Here is a 19,967-nt window from a genome sequence, read left to right on the forward strand (position 1 = left end):
GTTCCCCAGCACAGAGTGTGGGGATCTCAGGGAAACCTCTACTCTGCACCCTCTCACCTTGCCACCCCTCCCCCAGGCACCTACCTGGGAAAACCCCAAACCTGGCAAATCCACGGTGTCCCCTGAATGCTGCCACAAAGAGGAGCTGCAGTGCTGACCCTGCTCCTTCAAATCCAAGATGTGGAAGCTCGAGACACTCAAGGCTGCCCTGCAGTCACCGTGGGTCTCCTTCCTATTCTCTTCCCTACCTTCTGTCCCCTCTCTCCCTGCCCCTTCGCATGCTTCCCCTGCGCATGTCCTGGGGAAGAGAGGCAAACAACGGAGGCTCTCCCATCCGTCCCCACGTCCCCGCCGTGTCAGTAGGAGACGGGGCAGACCGGTACCTACCTTGAGGCCCACTTGCCCACCCTGCTGAACCTCAGCCTTCTCCTGCTTCCTCAAGGGCATCTCTGAATGTGCAATCATTCCCTCCCCTCCCATGTTCCCTCAGTTTCTCCCTCTCTGATCACTGAAGTGTGTGCTACTATCTTCCATCTTCCCCCCTCACTTTCACCTTGTCTTCCCGTGCCAGATGCTGCCCTTCGTCTATGTTCTCCTTCACAGGAAACTTTGCACACTTCCTAATTTCCCACTTTCTGCCCGTTTCCCTTCATCTAGGCTGCCATTCCCTGTGAGGGACCCAGAAGCTGCCAAACGGAGAGGACACCTGACCCTGTCTGCATCGTACCTGGCCTCTCAGGAGCCTCCGGCACTACAGACCCTGCCTGCATCCTACCTGGCCTCTCAGGAGCCTCCGGCACTACAGACCCTGCCTGCATCGTACCTGGCCTCTCAGGAGCCTCCGGCACTACAGACCCTGCCTGCATCGTACCTGGCCTCTCAGGAGCCTCCGGCACTACAGACCCTGCCTGCATCGTACCTGGCCTCTCAGGAGCCTCCGGCACTACAGACCCTGCCTGCATCGTACCTGGCCTCTCAGGAGCCTCCGGCACTACAGACCCTGCCTGCATCGTACCTGGCCTCTCAGGAGCCTCCGGCACTACAGACCCTGCCTGCATCCTACCTGGCCTCTCAGGAGCCTCCGGCACTACAGACCCTGTCTGCATCGTACCTGGCCTCTCAGGTGCCTCCGGCACTACAGACCTTGTCTGCATCGTACCTGACCTCTCAGGTGCCTCCGGCACTACAGACCCTGCCTGCATCGTACCTGGCCTCTCAGGAGCCTCCGGCACTACAGACACTTCTTGCATCGTACCTGACCTCTCAGGAGCCTCCGGCACTACAGACCCTGTCTGCATCGCACCTAACCTATCAGGAGCCTCCAGCACTACAGACCATGCCTGCATCGTACCTGACCTCTCAGGAGCCTCCAGCACTACAGACCCTGTCTGCATCGTACCTGACCTCTCAGGAGCCTCCAGCACTACAGACCCTGCCTGCATCGTACCTGACCTCTCAGGAGCCTCCAGCACTACAGACCCTGTCTGCATCGTACCTGATCTCTCAGGAGCCTCCAGCACTACAGACCCTGTCTGCGTCGTACCTGACCTCTCAGGAGCCTCCAGCACTACAGACCCTGTCTGCGTCGTACCTGACCTCTCAGGAGCCTCCAGCACTACAGACCCTCTCTGCGTCGTACCTGGCCTCTCAGGAGCCTCCAGTACTACAGACCCTGCCTGCATCGTACCTGATCTCTCAGGAGCCTCCAGCACTACAGACCGTGTCTGCATCGTACCTGGCCTCTCAGAAGACTCCAGCACTACAGACACTGCCTGCATCGTACCTGACCTCTCAGGAGCCTCCAGCACTACAGACTCTGTCTGCATCGTACCTGGCCTCTCAGAAGACTCCAGCACTACAGACCCTGCCTGCATCGTACCTGGCCTCTCAGAAGACTCCAGCACTACAGACACTGCCTGCATCGTACCTGACCTCTCAGGTGCCTCCGGCACTACAGACCCTGTCTGCATCGTACCTGAACTCTCAGGAGCCTCCAGGACTGCAGACCCTGCCTGCATCGTACCTAACCTCTCAGGAGCCTCCAGCACTACAGACCGTGCCTGCAACGTACCTGACCTCTCAGGAGGCTCCAGCACTACAGACCCTGCCTGCATCGTACCTGACCTCTCAGGAGCCTCCAGCACTACAGACCCTGCCTGCATCGTACCTGGCCTCTCAGGAGCCTCCGGCACTACAGACCCTGCCTGAATCGTACCTGGCCTCTCAGGAGCCTCCGGCACTACAGACCCTGCCTGCATCGTACCTGGCCTCTCAGGAGCCTCCGGCACTACAGACCCTGTCTGCATCGTACCTGACCTCTCAGGAGCCTCGAGCACTACAGACACTTCCTGCATCGTACCTGACCTCTCAGGAGCCTCCAGCACTACAGACCCTGCCTGCATCGTACCTGACCTCTCAGGAGCCTCCAGCACTACAGACACTGTCTGCATCGTACCTGATCTCTCAGGAGCCTCCAGCACTACAGACCCTGTCTGCATCGTACCTGGCCTCTCAGAAGACTCCAGCACTACAGACACTGCCTGCATCGTACCTGACCTCTCAGGAGCCTCTAGCACTACAGACTCTGTCTGCATCGTACCTGGCCTCTCAGGTGCCTCCGGCACTACAGACCCTGTCTGCATCGTACCTGACCTCTCAGGAGCCTCCGGCACTACAGACCCTGTCTGCATCGTACCTGACCTCTCAGGAGCCTCCGGCACTACAGACACTGCCTGCATCGTACCTGGCCTCTCAGGAGCCTCCGGCACTACAGACCCTGTCTGCATCGTACCTGACCTCTCAGGAGCCTCCGGCACTACAGACCCTGTCTGCATCGTACCTGACCCCTCAGGAGCCTCCGGCACTACAGACCCTGCCTGCATCGTACCTGGCCTCTCAGGAGCCTCCAGCACTACAGACCATGCCTGCAACGTACCTGACCTCTCAGGAGCCTCCAGCACTACAGACCCTGCCTGCATCGTACCTGACCTCTCAGGAGCCTCCAGCACTACAGACCCTGCCTGCATCGTACCTGATCTCTCAGGAGCCTCCAGCACTACAGACCCTGTCTGCATCGTACCTGGCCTCTCAGGAGACTCCAGCACTACAGACACTGTCTGCATCGTACCTCACCTCTCAGGAACCGCCAGCACTACAGACCCTGCCTGCATCGTACCTGACCTCTCAGGAGCCTCCAGCACTACAGACCCTGCCTGCATCGTACCTGACCTCTCAGGAGCCTCCAGCACTACAGACCCTGCCTGCATCGTACCTGATCTCTCAGGAGCCTCCAGCACTACAGACCCTGTCTGCATCGTACCTGACCTCTCAGGAGCCTCCAGCATTACAGACCCTGCCTGCATCGTACCTGACCTCTCAGGAGCCTCCAGCACTACAGACCCTGCCTGCATCGTACCTGATCTCTCAGGAGCCTCCAGCACTACAGACCCTGTCTGCATCGTACCTGGCCTCTCAGGAGACTCCAGCACTACAGACACTGTCTGCATCGTACCTCACCTCTCAGGAACCGCCAGCACTACAGACCCTGCCTGCATCGTACCTGACCTCTCAGGAGCCTCCAGCACTACAGACCCTGCCTGCATCGTACCTGACCTCTCAGGAGCCTCCAGCACTACAGACCCTGCCTGCATCGTACCTGACCTCTCAGGAGCCTCCAGCACTACAGACCCTGTCTGCATCGTACCTGACCTCTCAGGAGCCTCCAGCATTACAGACCCTGTCTGCATCGTACCTGATCTCTCAGGAGCCTCCAGCACTACAGACCCTGTCTGCGTCGTACCTGACCTCTCAGGAGCCTCCAGCACTACAGACCCTCTCTGCATCGTACCTGGCCTCTCAGGAGCCTCCAGTACTACAGACCCTGCCTGCATCGTACCTGATCTCTCAGGAGCCTCTAGCACTACAGACAGTGTCTGCATCATACCTGGCCTCTCAGAAGACTCCAGCACTACAGACACTGCCTGCATCGTACCTGACCTCTCAGGAGCCTCCAGCACTACAGACTCTGTCTGCATCGTACCTGGCCTCTCAGAAGACTCCAGCACTACAGACCCTGCCTGCATCGTACCTAGCCTCTCAGAAGACTCCAGCACTACAGACACTGCCTGCATCGTACCTGACCTCTCAGGTGCCTCCGGCACTACAGACCCTGTCTGCATCATACCTGACCTCTCAGGAGCCTCCAGGACTACAGAACATGCCTGCATCGTACCTGACCTCTCAGGAGCCTCCAGCACTACAGACCCTGCCTGCATCGTACCTGACCTCTCAGGAGCCTCCAGCACTACAGACCCTGCCTGCATCGTACCTGGCCTCTCAGGAGCCTCCGGCACTACAGACCCTGCCTGAATCGTACCTGGCCTCTCAGGAGCCTCCGGCACTACAGACCCTGCCTGAATCGTACCTGGCCTCTCAGGAGCCTCCAGCACTACAGACTCTGTCTGCATCGTACCTGACCTCTCAGGAGCCTCCAGCACTACAGACACTTCCTGCATCGTACCTGACCTCTCAGGAGCCTCCAGCAGTACAGACCCTGCCTGCATCGTACCTGACCTCTCAGGAGCCTCCAGCACTACAGACCCTGTATGCATCGTACCTGACCTCTCAGGAGCCTCCGGCACTACACACCCTGCCTGCATCGTACCTGACCTCTCAGGAGCCTCCGGCACTACAGACCCTGTCTGCATCGTACCTGACCTCTCAGGAGCCTCCGGCACTACAGACCCTGTCTGCATCGTACCTGACCTCTGAGGAGCCTCCGGCACTACAGACCCTGCCTGCATCGTACCTGACCTCTCAGGAGCCTCCAGGACTACAGACCCTGTCTGCATCGTACCTGACCTCTCAGGAGCCTCCGGCACTACAGACCCTGTCTGCATCGTACCTGACCTCTCAGGAGCCTCCAGCACTACAGAGCATGTCTGCATCGTACCTGACCTCTCAGGAGCCTCCGGCACTACAGAACCTGTCTGCATCTTACCTGGCCTCTCAGGAGCCTCCAGCACTACAGACCCTGCCTGCATCGTACCTGACCTCTCAGGAGCCTCCGGCACTACAGACCATGTCTGCATCGTACCTGACCTCTCAGGAGCCTCCGGAACTACAGACCCTGCCTGCATCGTACCTGGCCTCTCAGGAGCCTCCGGCACTAGAGACCCTGCCTGCATCGTACCTGACCTCTCAGGAGCCTCCGGCACTACAGACCCTGCCTGCATCTTACCTGGCCTCTCAGGAGCCTCCAGGACTACAGACCCTGCCTGCATCGTACCTGGCCTCTCAGGAGCCTCCAGGACTACAGACCCTGTCTGCATCGTACCTGACCTCTCAGGAGCCTCCAGCACTACAGACCCTGCCTGCATCGTACATGGCCTCTCAGGAGCCTCCAGCACTACAGACCCTGCCTGCATCGTACCTGACCTCTCAGGAGCCTCCGGCACTACAGACCCTGCCTGCATCGTACCTGACCTCTCAGGAGCCTCCGGCACTACAGACCCTGCCTGCATCGTACCTGACCTCTCAGGAGCCTCCGGCACTACAGACCATGTCTGCATCGTACCTGACCTCTCAGGAGCCTCCGGCACTACAGACCCTGTCTGCATCTTACCTGGCCTCTCAGGAGCCTCCGGCACTACAGACCCTGCCTGCATCGTACCTGACCTCTCAGGAGCCTCCAGGACTACAGACCCTGTCTGCATCGTACCTGACCTCTCAGGAGCCTCCAGCACTACAGACCCTGCCTGCATCGTACCTGGCCTCTCAGGAGCCTCCAGGACTACAGACCCTGCCTGCATCGTACCTGGCCTCTCAGGAGCCTCCGGCACTACAGACCCTGCCTGCATCGTACCTGGCCTCTCAGGAGCCTCCGGCACTACAGACCCTGCCTGCATCGTACCTGGCCTCTCAGGAGCCTCCGGCACTACAGACCCTGCCTGCATCGTACCTGACCTCTCAGGAGCCTCCGGCACTACAGACCCTGCCTGCATCGTACCTGGCCTCTCAGGAGCCTCCGGCACTACAGACCCTGCCTGCATCGTACCTGGCCTCTCAGAAGACTCCAGCACTACAGACCCTGTCTGCATCGTACCTGTCCTCTCAGGAGCCTCCAGCACTACAGACCATGTCTGCATCGTACCTGACCTCTCAGGAGCCTCCAGCACTACAGACCATGCCTGCATCGTACCTGACCTCTCAGGAGCCTCCAGCACTACAGACCATGCCTGCATCGTACCTGACCTCTCAGGAGCCTCCAGCACTACAGACCCTGCCTGCATCGTACCTGATCTCTCAGGAGCCTCCAGCACTACAGACCCTGTCTGCATCGTACCTGATCTCTCAGGAGCCTCCAGCACTACAGACCCTGTCTGCATCGTACCTGACCTCTCAGGAGCCTCCAGCACTACAGAAGCTGTCTGCATCGTACCTGGCCTCTCAGGAGCCTCCAGCACTACAGACGCTGCCTGCATCGTACCTGACCTCTCAGGAGCCTCCAGCACTAGAGACCCTGCCTGCATCGTACCTGACCTCTCAGGAGCCTCCGGCACTACAGACACTGCCTGCATCGTACCTGACCTCTCAGGAGCCTCCGGCACTACAGACACTGCCTGCATCGTACCTGACCTCTCAGGAGCCTCCGGCACTACAGACTCTGTCTGCATCGTACCTGGCCTCTCAGGAGCCTCCGGCACTACAGACCCTGCCTGCATCGTACCTGACCTCTCAGAAGACTCCGGCACTACAGACCCTGCCTGCATCGTACCTGACCTCTCAGAAGACTCCGGCACTACAGACCCTGCCTGCATCCTACCTGCCCTCTCAGAAGAGTCCAGCACTACAGACTCTGTCTGCATCGTACCTGGCCTCTCAGGAGCCTCCAGCACTACAGACCCTGCTTGCATCGTACCTGGCCTCTCAGGAGCCTCCAGCACTACAGACCCTGCCTGCATCGTACCTGACCTCTCAGGAGCCTGCGGCACTACAGACCCTGCCTGCATCGTACCTGACCTCTCAGGAGCCTCCGGCACTACAGACCCTGTCTGCATCGTACCTGACCTCTCAGGAGCCTCCAGCACTACAGAACCTGTCTGCATCTTACCTGGCCTCTCAGGAGCCTCCAGCATTACAGACCCTGCCTGCATCGTACCTGACCTCTCAGGAACCTCCAGCACTACAGACCCTGCCTGCATCGTACCTGACCTCTCAGGAGCCTCCGGCACTACAGACCATGTCTGCATCGTACCTGACCTCTCAGGAGCCTCCGGCACTACAGACCCTGTCTGCATCTTACCTGGCCTCTCAGGAGCCTCCGGCACTACAGACCCTGCCTGCATCGTACCTGACCTCTCAGGAGCCTCCAGGACTACAGACCCTGTCTGCATCGTACCTGACCTCTCAGGAGCCTCCAGCACTACAGACCCTGCCTGCATCGTACCTGGCCTCTCAGGAGCCTCCAGGACTACAGACCCTGCCTGCATCGTACCTGGCCTCTCAGGAGCCTCCGGCACTACAGACCCTGCCTGCATCGTACCTGGCCTCTCAGGAGCCTCCGGCACTACAGACCCTGCCTGCATCGTACCTGGCCTCTCAGGAGCCTCCGGCACTACAGACCCTGCCTGCATCGTACCTGACCTCTCAGGAGCCTCCGGCACTAGAGACCCTGCCTGCATCGTACCTGACCTCTCAGGAGCCTCCGGCACTACAGACACTGCCTGCATCGTACCTGACCTCTCAGGAGCCTCCGGCACTACAGACTCTGTCTGCATCGTACCTGGCCTCTCAGGAGCCTCCGGCACTACAGACCCTGCCTGCATCGTACCTGACCTCTCAGAAGACTCCAGCACTACAGACCCTGCCTGCATCGTACCTGACCTCTCAGAAGACTCCAGCACTACAGACCCTGCCTGCATCGTACCTGGCCTCTCAGAAGACTCCAGCACTACAGACTCTGTCTGCATCGTACCTGGCCTCTCAGGAGCCTCCAGCACTACAGACCCTGCTTGCATCGTACCTGGCCTCTCAGGAGCCTCCAGCACTACGGACCCTGCCTGCATCGTACCTGACCTCTCAGGAGCCTGCGGCACTACAGACCCTGCCTGCATCGTACCTGACCTCTCAGGAGCCTCCGGCACTACAGACCATGTCTGCATCGTACCTGACCTCTCAGGAGCCTCCAGCACTACAGAACCTGTCTGCATCTTACCTGGCCTCTCAGGAGCCTCCAGCACTACAGACCCTGCCTGCATCGTACCTGACCTCTCAGGAGCCTCCGGCACCAAAGACCCTGCCTGCATCGTACCTGACCTCTCAGGAGCCTCCGGCACTACAGACCGTGTCTGCATCGTACCTCACCTCTCAGGAGCCTCCAGCACTACAGAACCTGTCTGCATCTTACCTGGCCTCTCAGGAGCCTCCAGCATTACAGACCCTGCCTGCATCGTACCTGACCTCTCAGGAGCCTCCAGGACTACAGACCCTGCCTGCATCGTACCTGACCTCTCATGAGCCTCCAGCACTACAGAACCTGTCTGCATCGTACCTGACCTCTCAGGAACCTCCAGGACTACAGACCCTGCCTGCATCGTACCTGGCCTCTCAGGAGCCTCCAGCACTACAGACCCTGCCTGCATCGTACCTGGCCTCTCAAGAGACTTCAGCACTACAGACCCTGCCTAATCGTACCTGGCCTCTCAGGAGCCTCCAGCACTACAGACCGTGCCTGCATCGTACCTGGCGTCTCAGGAGCCTCCATCACTATAGACCCTGTCTGCATCGTACCTGGCCTCTCAGGAGCCTCCGGCACTACAGACCCTGCCTGCATCGTACCTGACCTCTCAGGAGCCTCCAGCACTACAGACCCTGCCTGCATCGTACCTGACCTCTCAGGAGCCTCCGGCACTACAGACCCTGTCTGCATCGTACCTGACCTCTCAGGTGCCTCCAGCACTACAGACCATGTCTGCATCGTACCTGGCCTCTCAGGTGCCTCCAGCACTACAGACCCTGTGTGCATCGTACCTGGCCTCTCAGGTGCCTCCAGCACTACAGACCAGCCGTCTCACTGAACGCTGCTGACCCTGCCTAGGCCGCTTCTGCTGGGCGGCGCACCTAGACTGAGTCCTGGGCCTCGGGCCACTCTCCTCCTCATCTGCGCCCTCCACAGGGAACCAGCATATGGTCCCACTGTGTCAGTCTGATGTGCTTGATGCTAACCACGCTTCTCTCTCTCTATTCTTCACCTCCGCTGGAAGGGCAGGCTCACATACCCTGGCAGGCTTCAAACTAGAAAATGAACATCTTGAGGTAAACAAAGACCGTCCAAGGGGCACATGGCTGTGGCTGGTCTCAACGTCAAGATCCTTGACTCCCATGTCCGTCTGCCAGCAAAAGGGCCCAGGGCCTACTTCCCGCTGTCTCCCTGATAATCGCCTCCCAGTCACTGACTGCCGAAAGGCGCTCTCTCACCCTCATCGGGTCCTTCAGTTGGGCAACACCCTGGAGTGTAAGAGCTCCGGGTCAAAACAGAAAGGACAATTCGAAATAATCATAGCAGCCTTGAGAAACTACAGAACTCAAAAGATTGGATAACAAATTCTTTTTTAAGTCAGGGGTTTTCCAATTCTTTTAACAAAACTGAAAGAGAACCTAATGTAACTGTCAACCCTTTACAAATAATTTTCCACCAACAACTTAACATGAAAGATCACTGTGTGATATTTGGCTTATAACTGGGAAGGAATTCAAATGAATTGAATGATGTTGCCACAACAAAACTCTTTCCCTTCCCATCACCTTATTTATGTAAACAAGGTTTCTTGGCACTTACATCATTAAAATACGAATAGATTTTGTTCTGAAGCTTGTCTCATTCTAGCTTTAAGTGTACTTAACCAATGCTACACGAGCTAATAATTATAACTGTAGCTCAATCTAGAAGAAAACAAATTGTAATGCTCCAAGGCCTATGGACATAAGAAAATTTTTAAAAACTGTCAATGTATATGCATATTTTTATTGCAGAAAAGAACTGTCAACAAAAGGCTTTCATGCATAAATATATTTGGGGAAGCAGAACGGAAATAAGAATTCAAGTAGAAAAACGGATTTAATTTCTGACAAAGAGAGCCTTCATGTAATTGGATGATTTGAGTGTTAAAGTGTCACAAATTTCAATATACGGGAAATTATATCCTTTGCATCTACTTAAATCTGTGATGAAAAATTTAGATGTTAACTTAAAGCTAGGCAGAAAAAGATCTAGTTTAGAAAAACACATTCAGCAGTTTGGAAAGCAAACACATTTGGAGATAAATGATCTATCCTCTAAGCTACCTGGCACCCCCATCCCCGGTCTAACAGGTACCCTGACCCCCCTACCCCAGGGCCCAAAGAGAGCTCCTGACTGCGTTCCCAAAACCCATTCCTCCCCCAGTCTTGTCCATCTCAGGAAGCAACACTCCTCCGCTCCCAGGTGCTCTGGCCTCTGCCCTAGCGCCAGCCTTGGTTCCTGCCCTGACACCTACCCCATGGCATCCTGCCGACTCTCCCGGCAAAGCAGATTCTGGATGAGTCTGCTCCTCTCCAACCCCACAGCTGCTGCCCTGGTCCAAGTCGCCATCTCCTGTCACCTCCCCCGCTCCCCCCAGCAAGCTGTTCTCCACAGCGGCCCTCCCTTCTGCTCCCTGAACAGCTCAGATTTGGGCGTGCCACAGAGCTAGCTGGGCCCCCTGCTGGGAATACCGTCCCCCAAAGATCTGCGCATGACTGACTCCTTGTCACTTAAGTCTCAGCTTAAACGTCACGTCCTCTGAGACCTTGCTGCTGACTGGCCCTAGTCACGCTATCACTGTAGTCACCAGTTTCACCTGGTAGCCCTGGATGCTACCCACTTGCTGGCTGCTGCTTTATTCGTTGCCTTCAGCTGCTGACTGAAAGAATCAATGAGTTAGGAAGTAAGCTTTTTGATAGGTGGCTCAATTCAGAAAATTATGAATTGTATTTTTTTCCATTCAAAATGGAAACAGCTTAGCTTAATGAGACCCACAGAAAAATGTACATATTCTTACAATTGCAATGACCTACTTTACTGAACAGGGGGGCTTAAATTCCAACACTGACAGGGCCAGGGAAGCACCGTGAACAAATGAGCGGGCCAGCAGGACGCAGGGACATGGTGAGCTGGCTGTGGACCCCCATCTAAATGGGGCCCCTGCTTGGCTCCAGCTAACTGGTGGCAGGAAGGAAGGAATGTCGTCCCAATGTTGCCAGATCTTCCCATTCTTCAAGAGAATCCAGAAATTTGGATTCCATATAAAATTTCCTGACTTTTAAAAGCTGGCAACTGGGACTTCCCCGGCGGTCCAGTGGTTAAGACTCCGTGTTTCCAACACAGGGGGGCGCGGGTTCGATCCCTGGTCGGGGAACTAAGATCCCACATGCCACATGGTACAGGCAAAAAAAAAAAGAAAAAAGAAAAAAAAAAGCTGGCAACTAATTTAAAATATCTGTAAATACTACTTGTTCCAAATACAATCTCTCTGGTGGTCACGTAAGGCCTGCTGGCCCATAGATTTCTGGCCAGTGCTGTTTTTGGCCTCTACGATGTGAAGGTACATGTGCGCTGGCCTCTGCAGTGGCACAGAGCTTTACAAGTCAAGGCGTTTACTTGCACAAACTCCTTTCTCTCTCTCGAGGGGAGTGTGTGCGGATATGTGCATGCATAAGGGACTCCTGCGCTAATGTCATCCTGGGAAGAGACTGAAGCACAGATAAGCAGAACAGCTCTACCTAAGGCCACAGCACTACTGACATTCTTGAGGCTGCAATTAGGGCAACATTTGAATATCTAGGATATATTAGGCCCCATGCAACAAGGTGGAGAGAAAAACCACAGTCCCTTGTAGCTTTCAATCTATTGGCCTCTGGGATGTTGTAGGATTGCCTGGTTGTGGGATGGGCAGGGCAGGAAGAGTGGGGTCACCTAGAGCTACCAGGGAGCTGGGCATGCTTTAGGCCTGGAGACCTGAGGGCAGATGGCTGGAGCCCCTCCCTGCGGTCCTGGAAGTCACCCCTCAGACTCTGCCTGGCTGCTCTGTACTTGTTTCCCCCGACACTTTTTTCCTCCAGCTCCTTTGCTTTTATAAGTGGAAAGAAAAACTGTAACACAGCGCAGCCCCTCCTATGTCTGGTGGGCCACTGTTTGTCAATGAGAAGACTCAAGATGGATGTCCCCAGCATACATACCATGTTTTGCTCAGCAATACAACACTCAACGAAGCGCTCAGGGTGTTCCTTCTTGAATATCTCAGAGAAGGTGGAGTTCTTGCTGTCACCGTGCAGCACGACGACTCTGTCATTTGCATGGCCCAGCTTAGCCAGGGCCAAACCACATGCTTTCCGAGTAGCTATCTGGAAGTTAAACAGTAGAGTTTCTTAGAATGGGTTTAGAAGGAAGGTGAATTGGTAGAATTATAAACTGTCATCTACCTTAATGAAGAAAGCAAATTTGTGATTCACCAATAATCTCCTCTAGGGTCATAAAAAAGGACTGCTAGCCAATTTTAAATCCATACTTGGCTCACTGGGTATCAATTTCCCCCAAATAAATTTATTCTTCTGTCCCATTCCTATAGTTGATTTAAAAATTTACATTGCCCAAAATGCAAATGCCTCTGTGAGTGTTTAACTATAAAACTGATAATACTCACTGTAAATATTAAAATGTAGAACTTTAGAAACATAATACAAATAATAAACAATTCCATTAGGATATTGTTTGAGATTGGACTCAATCTATGGATTAATTTAGGGGAGAACTGACATCCTTACAATATTGAGTTTTTCTATTAAAAAAAACAAGGTTTGGCATTTCCTCAAAGAGTTAAACAGAATTACTACGACCCAGCAATTCTACTCCTAGGTATATACCCAAGAGAAAAATACATCTATACGAAAGGTTGTACACAAATGTTCATTGCAGCATTATTCACAATAGCCAAAAGGTAGAAACAACCCAAATGTCCAGCAACAGGTGAATGGATAAATAAAACATATGATATACCCATAAAATGGAGTACTGCCACCACACGGATGAACCTCGAGAACACAGTGCTGAGTGAAATAAGCCAGACTCAAAACTTTGCATATTATATGATCCCATTTACATGAAATGTCTGGAATAGGCAAATCCACAGACACAGAAAGTAGATTAGCAGTTACTAGGGGCTGGGTGGGAATAGAGAGTAACTGCTAATGGGTATAGGGTTTCTCTTTGGGATGACGGAAATGTTGTAAGATTGAGTGTGGTGATGGTTGCACAACTCTTGTCAGTATGCTAAAAACCATTGAATTGTACATTTCAAATGGGTAGATTATATAGAAATCTATAGCTTTATATAGCTTTATTACCTCAATAAAGCTGTTATTTAAAAAAACAAGGTTTGGGCTTCCCTGGTGGCGCAGTGGTTGAGAATCTGCCTGCTAATGCAGGGAACACGGGTTCGAGCCCTGGTCTGGGAGGATCCCACATGCCGCGGAGCGGCTGGGCCCGTGAGCCACAATTACTGAGCCTGCGTGTCTGGAGCCTGTGCTCCGCAACAAGAGAGGCCGCGATAGTGAGAGGCCCGCGCACAGCGATGAAGAGTGGCCCCCCCTTGCCACAACTAGTGAAAGCCCTCGCACAGAAACGAAGACCCAACATAGCCATAAATTAAAAATAAATAAATAAATAAAAATTTAAAAAAAAAAAAAAAAAAAAACAAGGTTTGCCTCCGCATTTGTCTTTGTTCATTCATCTAAACACTCCTAAAAATATTTTTTAAAACAGGCAATTCATGTAGATGAGTACGAAAGTCAGGTTATGAAAGGATATCGAGTGAAAAGGCCATCTTCCTCCTGCTCTCCCAGTTCCTCTCCCCAGAGGTAAGGGAAATGACAGGTTTGTGTGGCATCCTTTTGGCAATGGTCTACTCACAAATACTTGGTGAGCATCTCATGCATACAAGGCATGTGAGCTTCTCTTAGGGCTATAGTTTTATAAGTATCTTAACATAGACCTTATATACTTAAGTTTATTTTTAGTTATTTTAGTTTTTATTGCCATTGTAAAAGGGATAATCTCTCCATTTTATTAATATAAGAATCAATCTTTGTATATTAGTTTTGCTACAAGTTCTCGTTCTGGACTCCTCTTATTTCTAACCATTTTCTGTCAATTCTCTTGGGCTTTCCAGACATACAACTCTACCACCTGCAAATAGGCTTGCCTTTTCATCGTCAGGACTGAGTCTTTAATTGTTAATGATCATAATTTCCCCCCTCCTAATACTGGGGAATGATATGCATTACTAATTTGAACTTCACTGATTCATATACCTCTTTAAGGTACTGAGTTGAGACCAGCGAACATTTTATTTAGAATTTTTACATCAATATTCATAAGTGAGGTTGGCCTGTAGTTATTTCCTTTGGGCTAGCATTATAACATTTCAGCTTCATAAATGGCTTTTTCCATATTCAAGAAGGTTTGAAATAGCCTAGGAATTAACCCATTCCTTGAAGGTTAAAATTAAGTCACTCTTGCAACTTAGTGAGCCTGGCACTTTGGAGGTACAACTCTTGGACAGTTTTCTCAAATTTTTCTATGGCTGTTGATCTACTTAAGTGTTTTGTGTCTTTTTAGTCAATTTTGGTATTTTATGTATTCCTAAAAGAGGTCCTTTTTTTTTTTTACAGGTTTTCATACCAATTAGCATAGTTTTCTCAAAATTCTGTTTTCCGCATCTGTGGTTATCTCCTCTAGTGACTAATTTTATTCATTTATGATTTTCATCTCTTTAAGTAGGCTAGATAATGGTTTGTCTACTGTATTAGTAATTCAAAGAGCCAACTCTTTGATTTGTGTATTAATGTGACTTCTTGTTCTTTAATTCATTAACTTTTTACGAACTGGCCTGTTTCCTTAATTTTTCCTATTAGTAAAATATATACACTTCTTTCAAAAAATGAAAAGCTCCCATAATCCCACCTACCTTCCAGACATAAACATTTCATCATAATCAATGCTGCAATTGACATTCATTCTATTCTGCACACTTGCACAGGTGTTTCTGTAGGATAAATTCCTGTGAGTTGCACTGCTAGTTTGAAGGGTGTGAACAGCTAAAGTGTTAACACATATTACCAAAGTAGCCTCTGTTTATATGTACTTTTCCCTTATTAATAGCGTTCTTCTGCTTTTAAATTTGTTTTCTAATTTCTCAAATAGTCAATTCATTTATTTTAAACCCATATTTACCAGGCTAAGAAAACGTAAGTAACACTCAAAATGTCCCCAAATAAATAAGTATTTCCTTCCTCCCAGGCTCACCACCTTATTTCCTTAGGTTGTGAAGACCCTGCATACTTTGAATACAAAAATGGTAACAAAAAGCAGAAAGGTTTTATGTTCAGCCTTTAGTGCCTAATTTGTTTCCTTTTTGAAGAACTGGTCCTTGATGAATTGGTGTGTTTCCTTGTGTAATCCAGGGAATAAGCCCAACAGATCAATCCAGCCAGGCCCCCATCCTTTGAGTAGACACAGAAGCAAACAAAAGTTGCACAGCACTGGACACAAATAAGTAGTGACTGACTGGTAAGAAAATTCAGACCTGAGTTAAGTTTGAAATCAAAGAATAAATATCAGAAACAGTACAAGAGAAGGTAAATCCATATTTATTGCTTATAATCTTTAGTTAAGTACCACATCACCTAACAATTTGTTCATTCCTGGAGATCAGAGTAAACAGAGTCCTCTGTATTTAGGAAAAGCAGAGAAAAAAGCAGTTTGCCTACCATGTCACCAACATTGTAAGCAGGTGGAGAGATCATTTCTATATCTGTGATGTTGATTTGAGGCGAGTCTTCAACAGGGGGTTTTGGGTCAAGCTTCTTCTTGGTCTGTATCTGGCTCTCAATTAGTTTGATAATTGTATCCACTCTTTCTTTTGGCATTGGCCTTTCATGCCAATTTTCTGAATCCTCAACTTCTGCAACCCAATGGATAAAACACATTCATTCCCTAAGTATCTAATGAGCTCCTATTTGGTCATCTGAAAGACATCCAGATGGAAAAGATGTCAGCCACAGAGTAAAAAGCTGGCACAGGGGGCCTGACATGGTACTGCAGTCGCAGGAGACAGCCTTGACAAAGGCCGAGAGGCTCCTGAGGGGGCCACTGGCCCATGTGCTGGTGAATGGAGGGGAGAGTGAGGGAGATGAGGCTGGACAGGCAGAGCAGACCATGGAGGATCCTATGGGTATAAGGAGTCTGAGTTCTGTCCAAAGCAAGATGGGAAACCACTGACGGGTTTGGAAGGGGGATGGTGACTGATCAGATCCGTGTTGTAGAAAGATCACCACGGCAGTCATGTGGGGGCTGGCTTGGGGAGACTGCAGTTAGGGAGAGGTGACTGGGCCTGGGCAAGAGAGATGGAGAGGAGCGAACAGACTTGAGACGTACGTCAGGAGCAGAATCAATCAGAATCGATGAAAGACTGGGTATGTGTGTAGGGGGCACATAAGGGAGAGGTGGAGGCAAGGACAATACCCAGGTTTCTGCCAGGAGCAAACTGGTCCAGTCGTCATTTACTGAACGGGGGTACCAGAATAAGACTGTATTTTGAGAAGGAGTCATAGAAGAGTTTTATTCTAAAATGTCAACACTAAAAACACACCAGGGATCACACCTACTGCAACTATTTATACTTGAGATGAACAACTTCAGAGGTCCACTTTGAAATCTGCAAGAAGTTAAGACTTTCAAAACCCCCTCCCTTCCCCGACCCTCAGTTCCACAGTTACCTTTCCCAGAGGCGCTGCTTTACTAGTGGCCTGTGTGTCCTCCCAGGTAGCGTGGGCACAGGCTAGGGCGCTCGCAGGCACGTACACTCATGTTTACGTATCTGCTCACGCTCAGCCCCCCTCTGGCTCTGCACTCCCGTGGAGATGGCTCCCTGCTGGTCCTCTAACTGAGGGACTATCCTCTCAGCCGCTCCCTTGCGCTCGCTTGCTGGGGGTCTGGGCTCCCTCCCCCTTGCCCTAACCAGATCTGCTATCTACAAGCATGAGAAAGAGCAAGAGCGCTGGGCGCACGTCACAGGCGTAATCACCGTGCGTGAAGTCAGCTGTCTGCCCAGCTAGCCTAAGCCTCCCTCCACCTCATATGCTAGGCAGAGGTTTTTGACAACCACAAGCAGAAAAGCAACACTTCCTTACGTGGCATGCCGTGGCCCCTGAAGGTCTTGGCAACTATAGCAGTGGGCTTGCTCTTCACTTGAGCCGCCTGCTGGAACACCTGGCACAGTGCCTCCACATCGCGGCCATCCACCACGAAAGTATTCCACCTGTCAACCGAGAAGTGGGCCAGGTTAGAAGGCGAAGGGGGGATGGGGCGGAAAGAAGGTGCCACAAAACAGGACAGTTACCCAAAGGCTTCACAGCGCTTCTGAAAGACGTCTGTGCAGTGCTTGAGGGGCAGGGTGCCTCTGTGGTACAGGCGATTCATGTCAAAGATGGCCACGAGGTTGTCCAGACTGTGGTGGGAAGCAAAGGCCATGGCCTCCCAGACGGAGCCTTCCGAGGACTCGTCACCTCCAATGAGGCAGAACACCCGGTAGCTGGGGCAAGCCGAGAGACGTTAGGACCGTGCCTGGGGCTCCTCTGGGCAGCTCGAGCAAATATATTTCATGGAGAGAAACAAAGGAGGAGACAGAAGCAGCTGCTTCAGACCTAAGACAATTTTCCCTGTCAACGCTGCCCAAATTCCACAGCTGAGGAAACACAGCTTTAAAAGCTTGGGCCTCACGACATGGGCTGCACCTTTGGCTAGTCTTCTCATTCTAGCTGTAAAAGTAATTTCTACGTTCTTCTGCCACTTCCCTGGGCCCAACGAATAAGAGCGGATGGGGAGAAGGCAGCTCCCTTAAATGCCCAAACATTTACATATATGGTTTCTTGATAAGCTCCATGTTAAGCACTGCCACCTTCTATTTCTGATCTTACAAATTTATATACAATAACAACAATCAAAACATCCTACCTCAGGAGCGTATGTTCTGTTACAAATATTAAACTCCTCCGCAGCAGAAACATGAAATGTTTAAAGCACTAAAACACAACCCAGACCCCCCAAAAATGCTATAAATGAGGTATAAGAAAAGTGATTAACCACAGGATAGGGACTAACAGAGGCAACAGTGAGAGATGAAAAAGGTCAACAGTGGAGGAAGCACAACAAAGTGCCTCCAGAGGGGCCACCTGGGCTGGAACCTGGGACCGAGGGGCTGCAGACTCAGGCACCCTGGGTGAACCATGGGAGTAGAACATGCACACCATCATGGCCAACCCTGAGCCCCCCAGGATCCCCCATCTTGCTGCTCCTACCATCAGCAGCACCTGGGCACACACCCCTGCAAGAAAGGCATGGATCTGCCTGTCTTCAGGAAGGTGGACCATTCCAGAAAAAGAGACCTTTGATTAACATGTAGGGGTCCCCAGTGGAAAGGCAAATACACCATCTGTTCACTCTACAGTGAAGCTCACTGAGATATGGGAAACAGGAAGATGTCTCTCTTAGTAAAAACTTGAATCCTAGGACTTCCCCGGTGGTCCAGTGGGTAAGACTCCGCACTCCCAATGCAGGGGGCTCGGGTTTGATCCCTGGTCAGGGAACTAGATCCCACAATGCTGCAGCTAAGACCTTGCATACCACCACTGAAGATCTCGCATGCCGCAACTAAGACCCGGCGCAGCTAGCTAGCTAGCTAAATAAACAAACAAGTAAATAAATAGATGTTTAAAAAAAACTTAGACTTGAATCCTAATAAACTGTTTTCTTTCTTTTTTAAAATATTTATTTATTTATTTTGGCTGTGCCGGGTCTTAGTTGCAGCATGCGGGATCCTACAGTTGTGGCATGTGGGCTCATAGTTGCAGCATGCGGGCTTCTTACTTGCGGCATGCATGTGGGATCTAGTTATCTGAACAGGGATCGAACCTGGGCCCCCTGCACTGGGAGTGCGGAGTCTTACCCACTGGACCACCAGGGAAGTCCCTAATGAACTGATTTCTATACTGCAGGCAGCACTTAGAACCCAACAGGAGATGCTAGAACCGCTTCATGAAATATGATTTCTTTTTACTCCTTGAGTACTTGGTAAGCTGAACTTTTAACACAATCACTGCCTTCCCAAACTAATAAGCGATAAATAAAGCCAAAGTGCTGGGGGTGGGGTGGGGTGGGAACAGTTAAGTGGTTTCTGGGTAAGCGCCTTACCTGGCCTTGTCAAGGTACTTGCCAGTATATGCCATCCCACACGCGACCCCCAGTCCTTCCCCCAGCCATCCAGTTGCCACATTAACAAACGACAGACTCTGTAAGAGAAAGCACCAAATGAATCTACACACCCTCATGCACCTCAAAGTGTCAGATCAACGTCACAAAGACAACAGAGTCACAGGTAATCCATGCAGCTGGTGAGGGCAACTGGAGCTCTGACAACACAGAAGTGGGAAGCTTCTGCACACAGCAGTCTAAACAGAGCCCAAGAGCAAAGCAGAAAAAAACATAAGCAGAAGTCTTGCCATTTCCACAAGACCTTTTATCTAGCTGTACACAGACCAGATGTTCAATGTTTTTGGAGAATATGGACTCTTAAACAGAAACTAGAAACACTGAAGAAGATTTCAATTTCCCTGGTTTGTAAAACTCAAGTCAACTGAGATTTGGGAAGTGGTGATGTAGGAGGTTATGCTAGAAATAAGTCACTTTCTACCACCACTCCATTTATCCCCACTGACCTGCTTGTACGCACAGGCTATCACAGTCCCACGGAGAGAATGTGGCCCTCTGAGGGCCACAAGGTGGTGCCAGTGCCAAAGGTCTGCTGCACTGAGGCCTCACTCACTCCCAAGCTTCT

At 51.5% G+C, this 19,967-nt stretch overlaps 1 protein-coding gene across 1 annotated transcript in view; it reads right to left on the bottom strand.

The window, feature by feature from the left end:
- Nucleotides 1-19,967, bottom strand: part of LOC118888404 (transketolase-like protein 1) — a 63,746-nt gene that overhangs the window by 39,548 nt on the left and 4,231 nt on the right. Inside the window, exons 2-6 of the mRNA XM_036839352.1 lie at nucleotides 19,325-19,422; nucleotides 17,475-17,666; nucleotides 17,266-17,393; nucleotides 15,844-16,037; nucleotides 12,252-12,420 (exon numbers count right to left, since the gene is read on the bottom strand). Of these exons, the coding sequence (XP_036695247.1) occupies nucleotides 12,252-12,420; nucleotides 15,844-16,037; nucleotides 17,266-17,393; nucleotides 17,475-17,666; nucleotides 19,325-19,422 (781 nt within the window). The remainder of the gene's footprint in view (nucleotides 1-12,251; nucleotides 12,421-15,843; nucleotides 16,038-17,265; nucleotides 17,394-17,474; nucleotides 17,667-19,324; nucleotides 19,423-19,967) is intronic.

Source organism: Balaenoptera musculus, chromosome X (genome assembly GCF_009873245.2).
Source record: "Balaenoptera musculus isolate JJ_BM4_2016_0621 chromosome X, mBalMus1.pri.v3, whole genome shotgun sequence".
In the NCBI taxonomy this organism is placed as follows: Eukaryota; Metazoa; Chordata; class Mammalia; order Artiodactyla; family Balaenopteridae; genus Balaenoptera; species Balaenoptera musculus.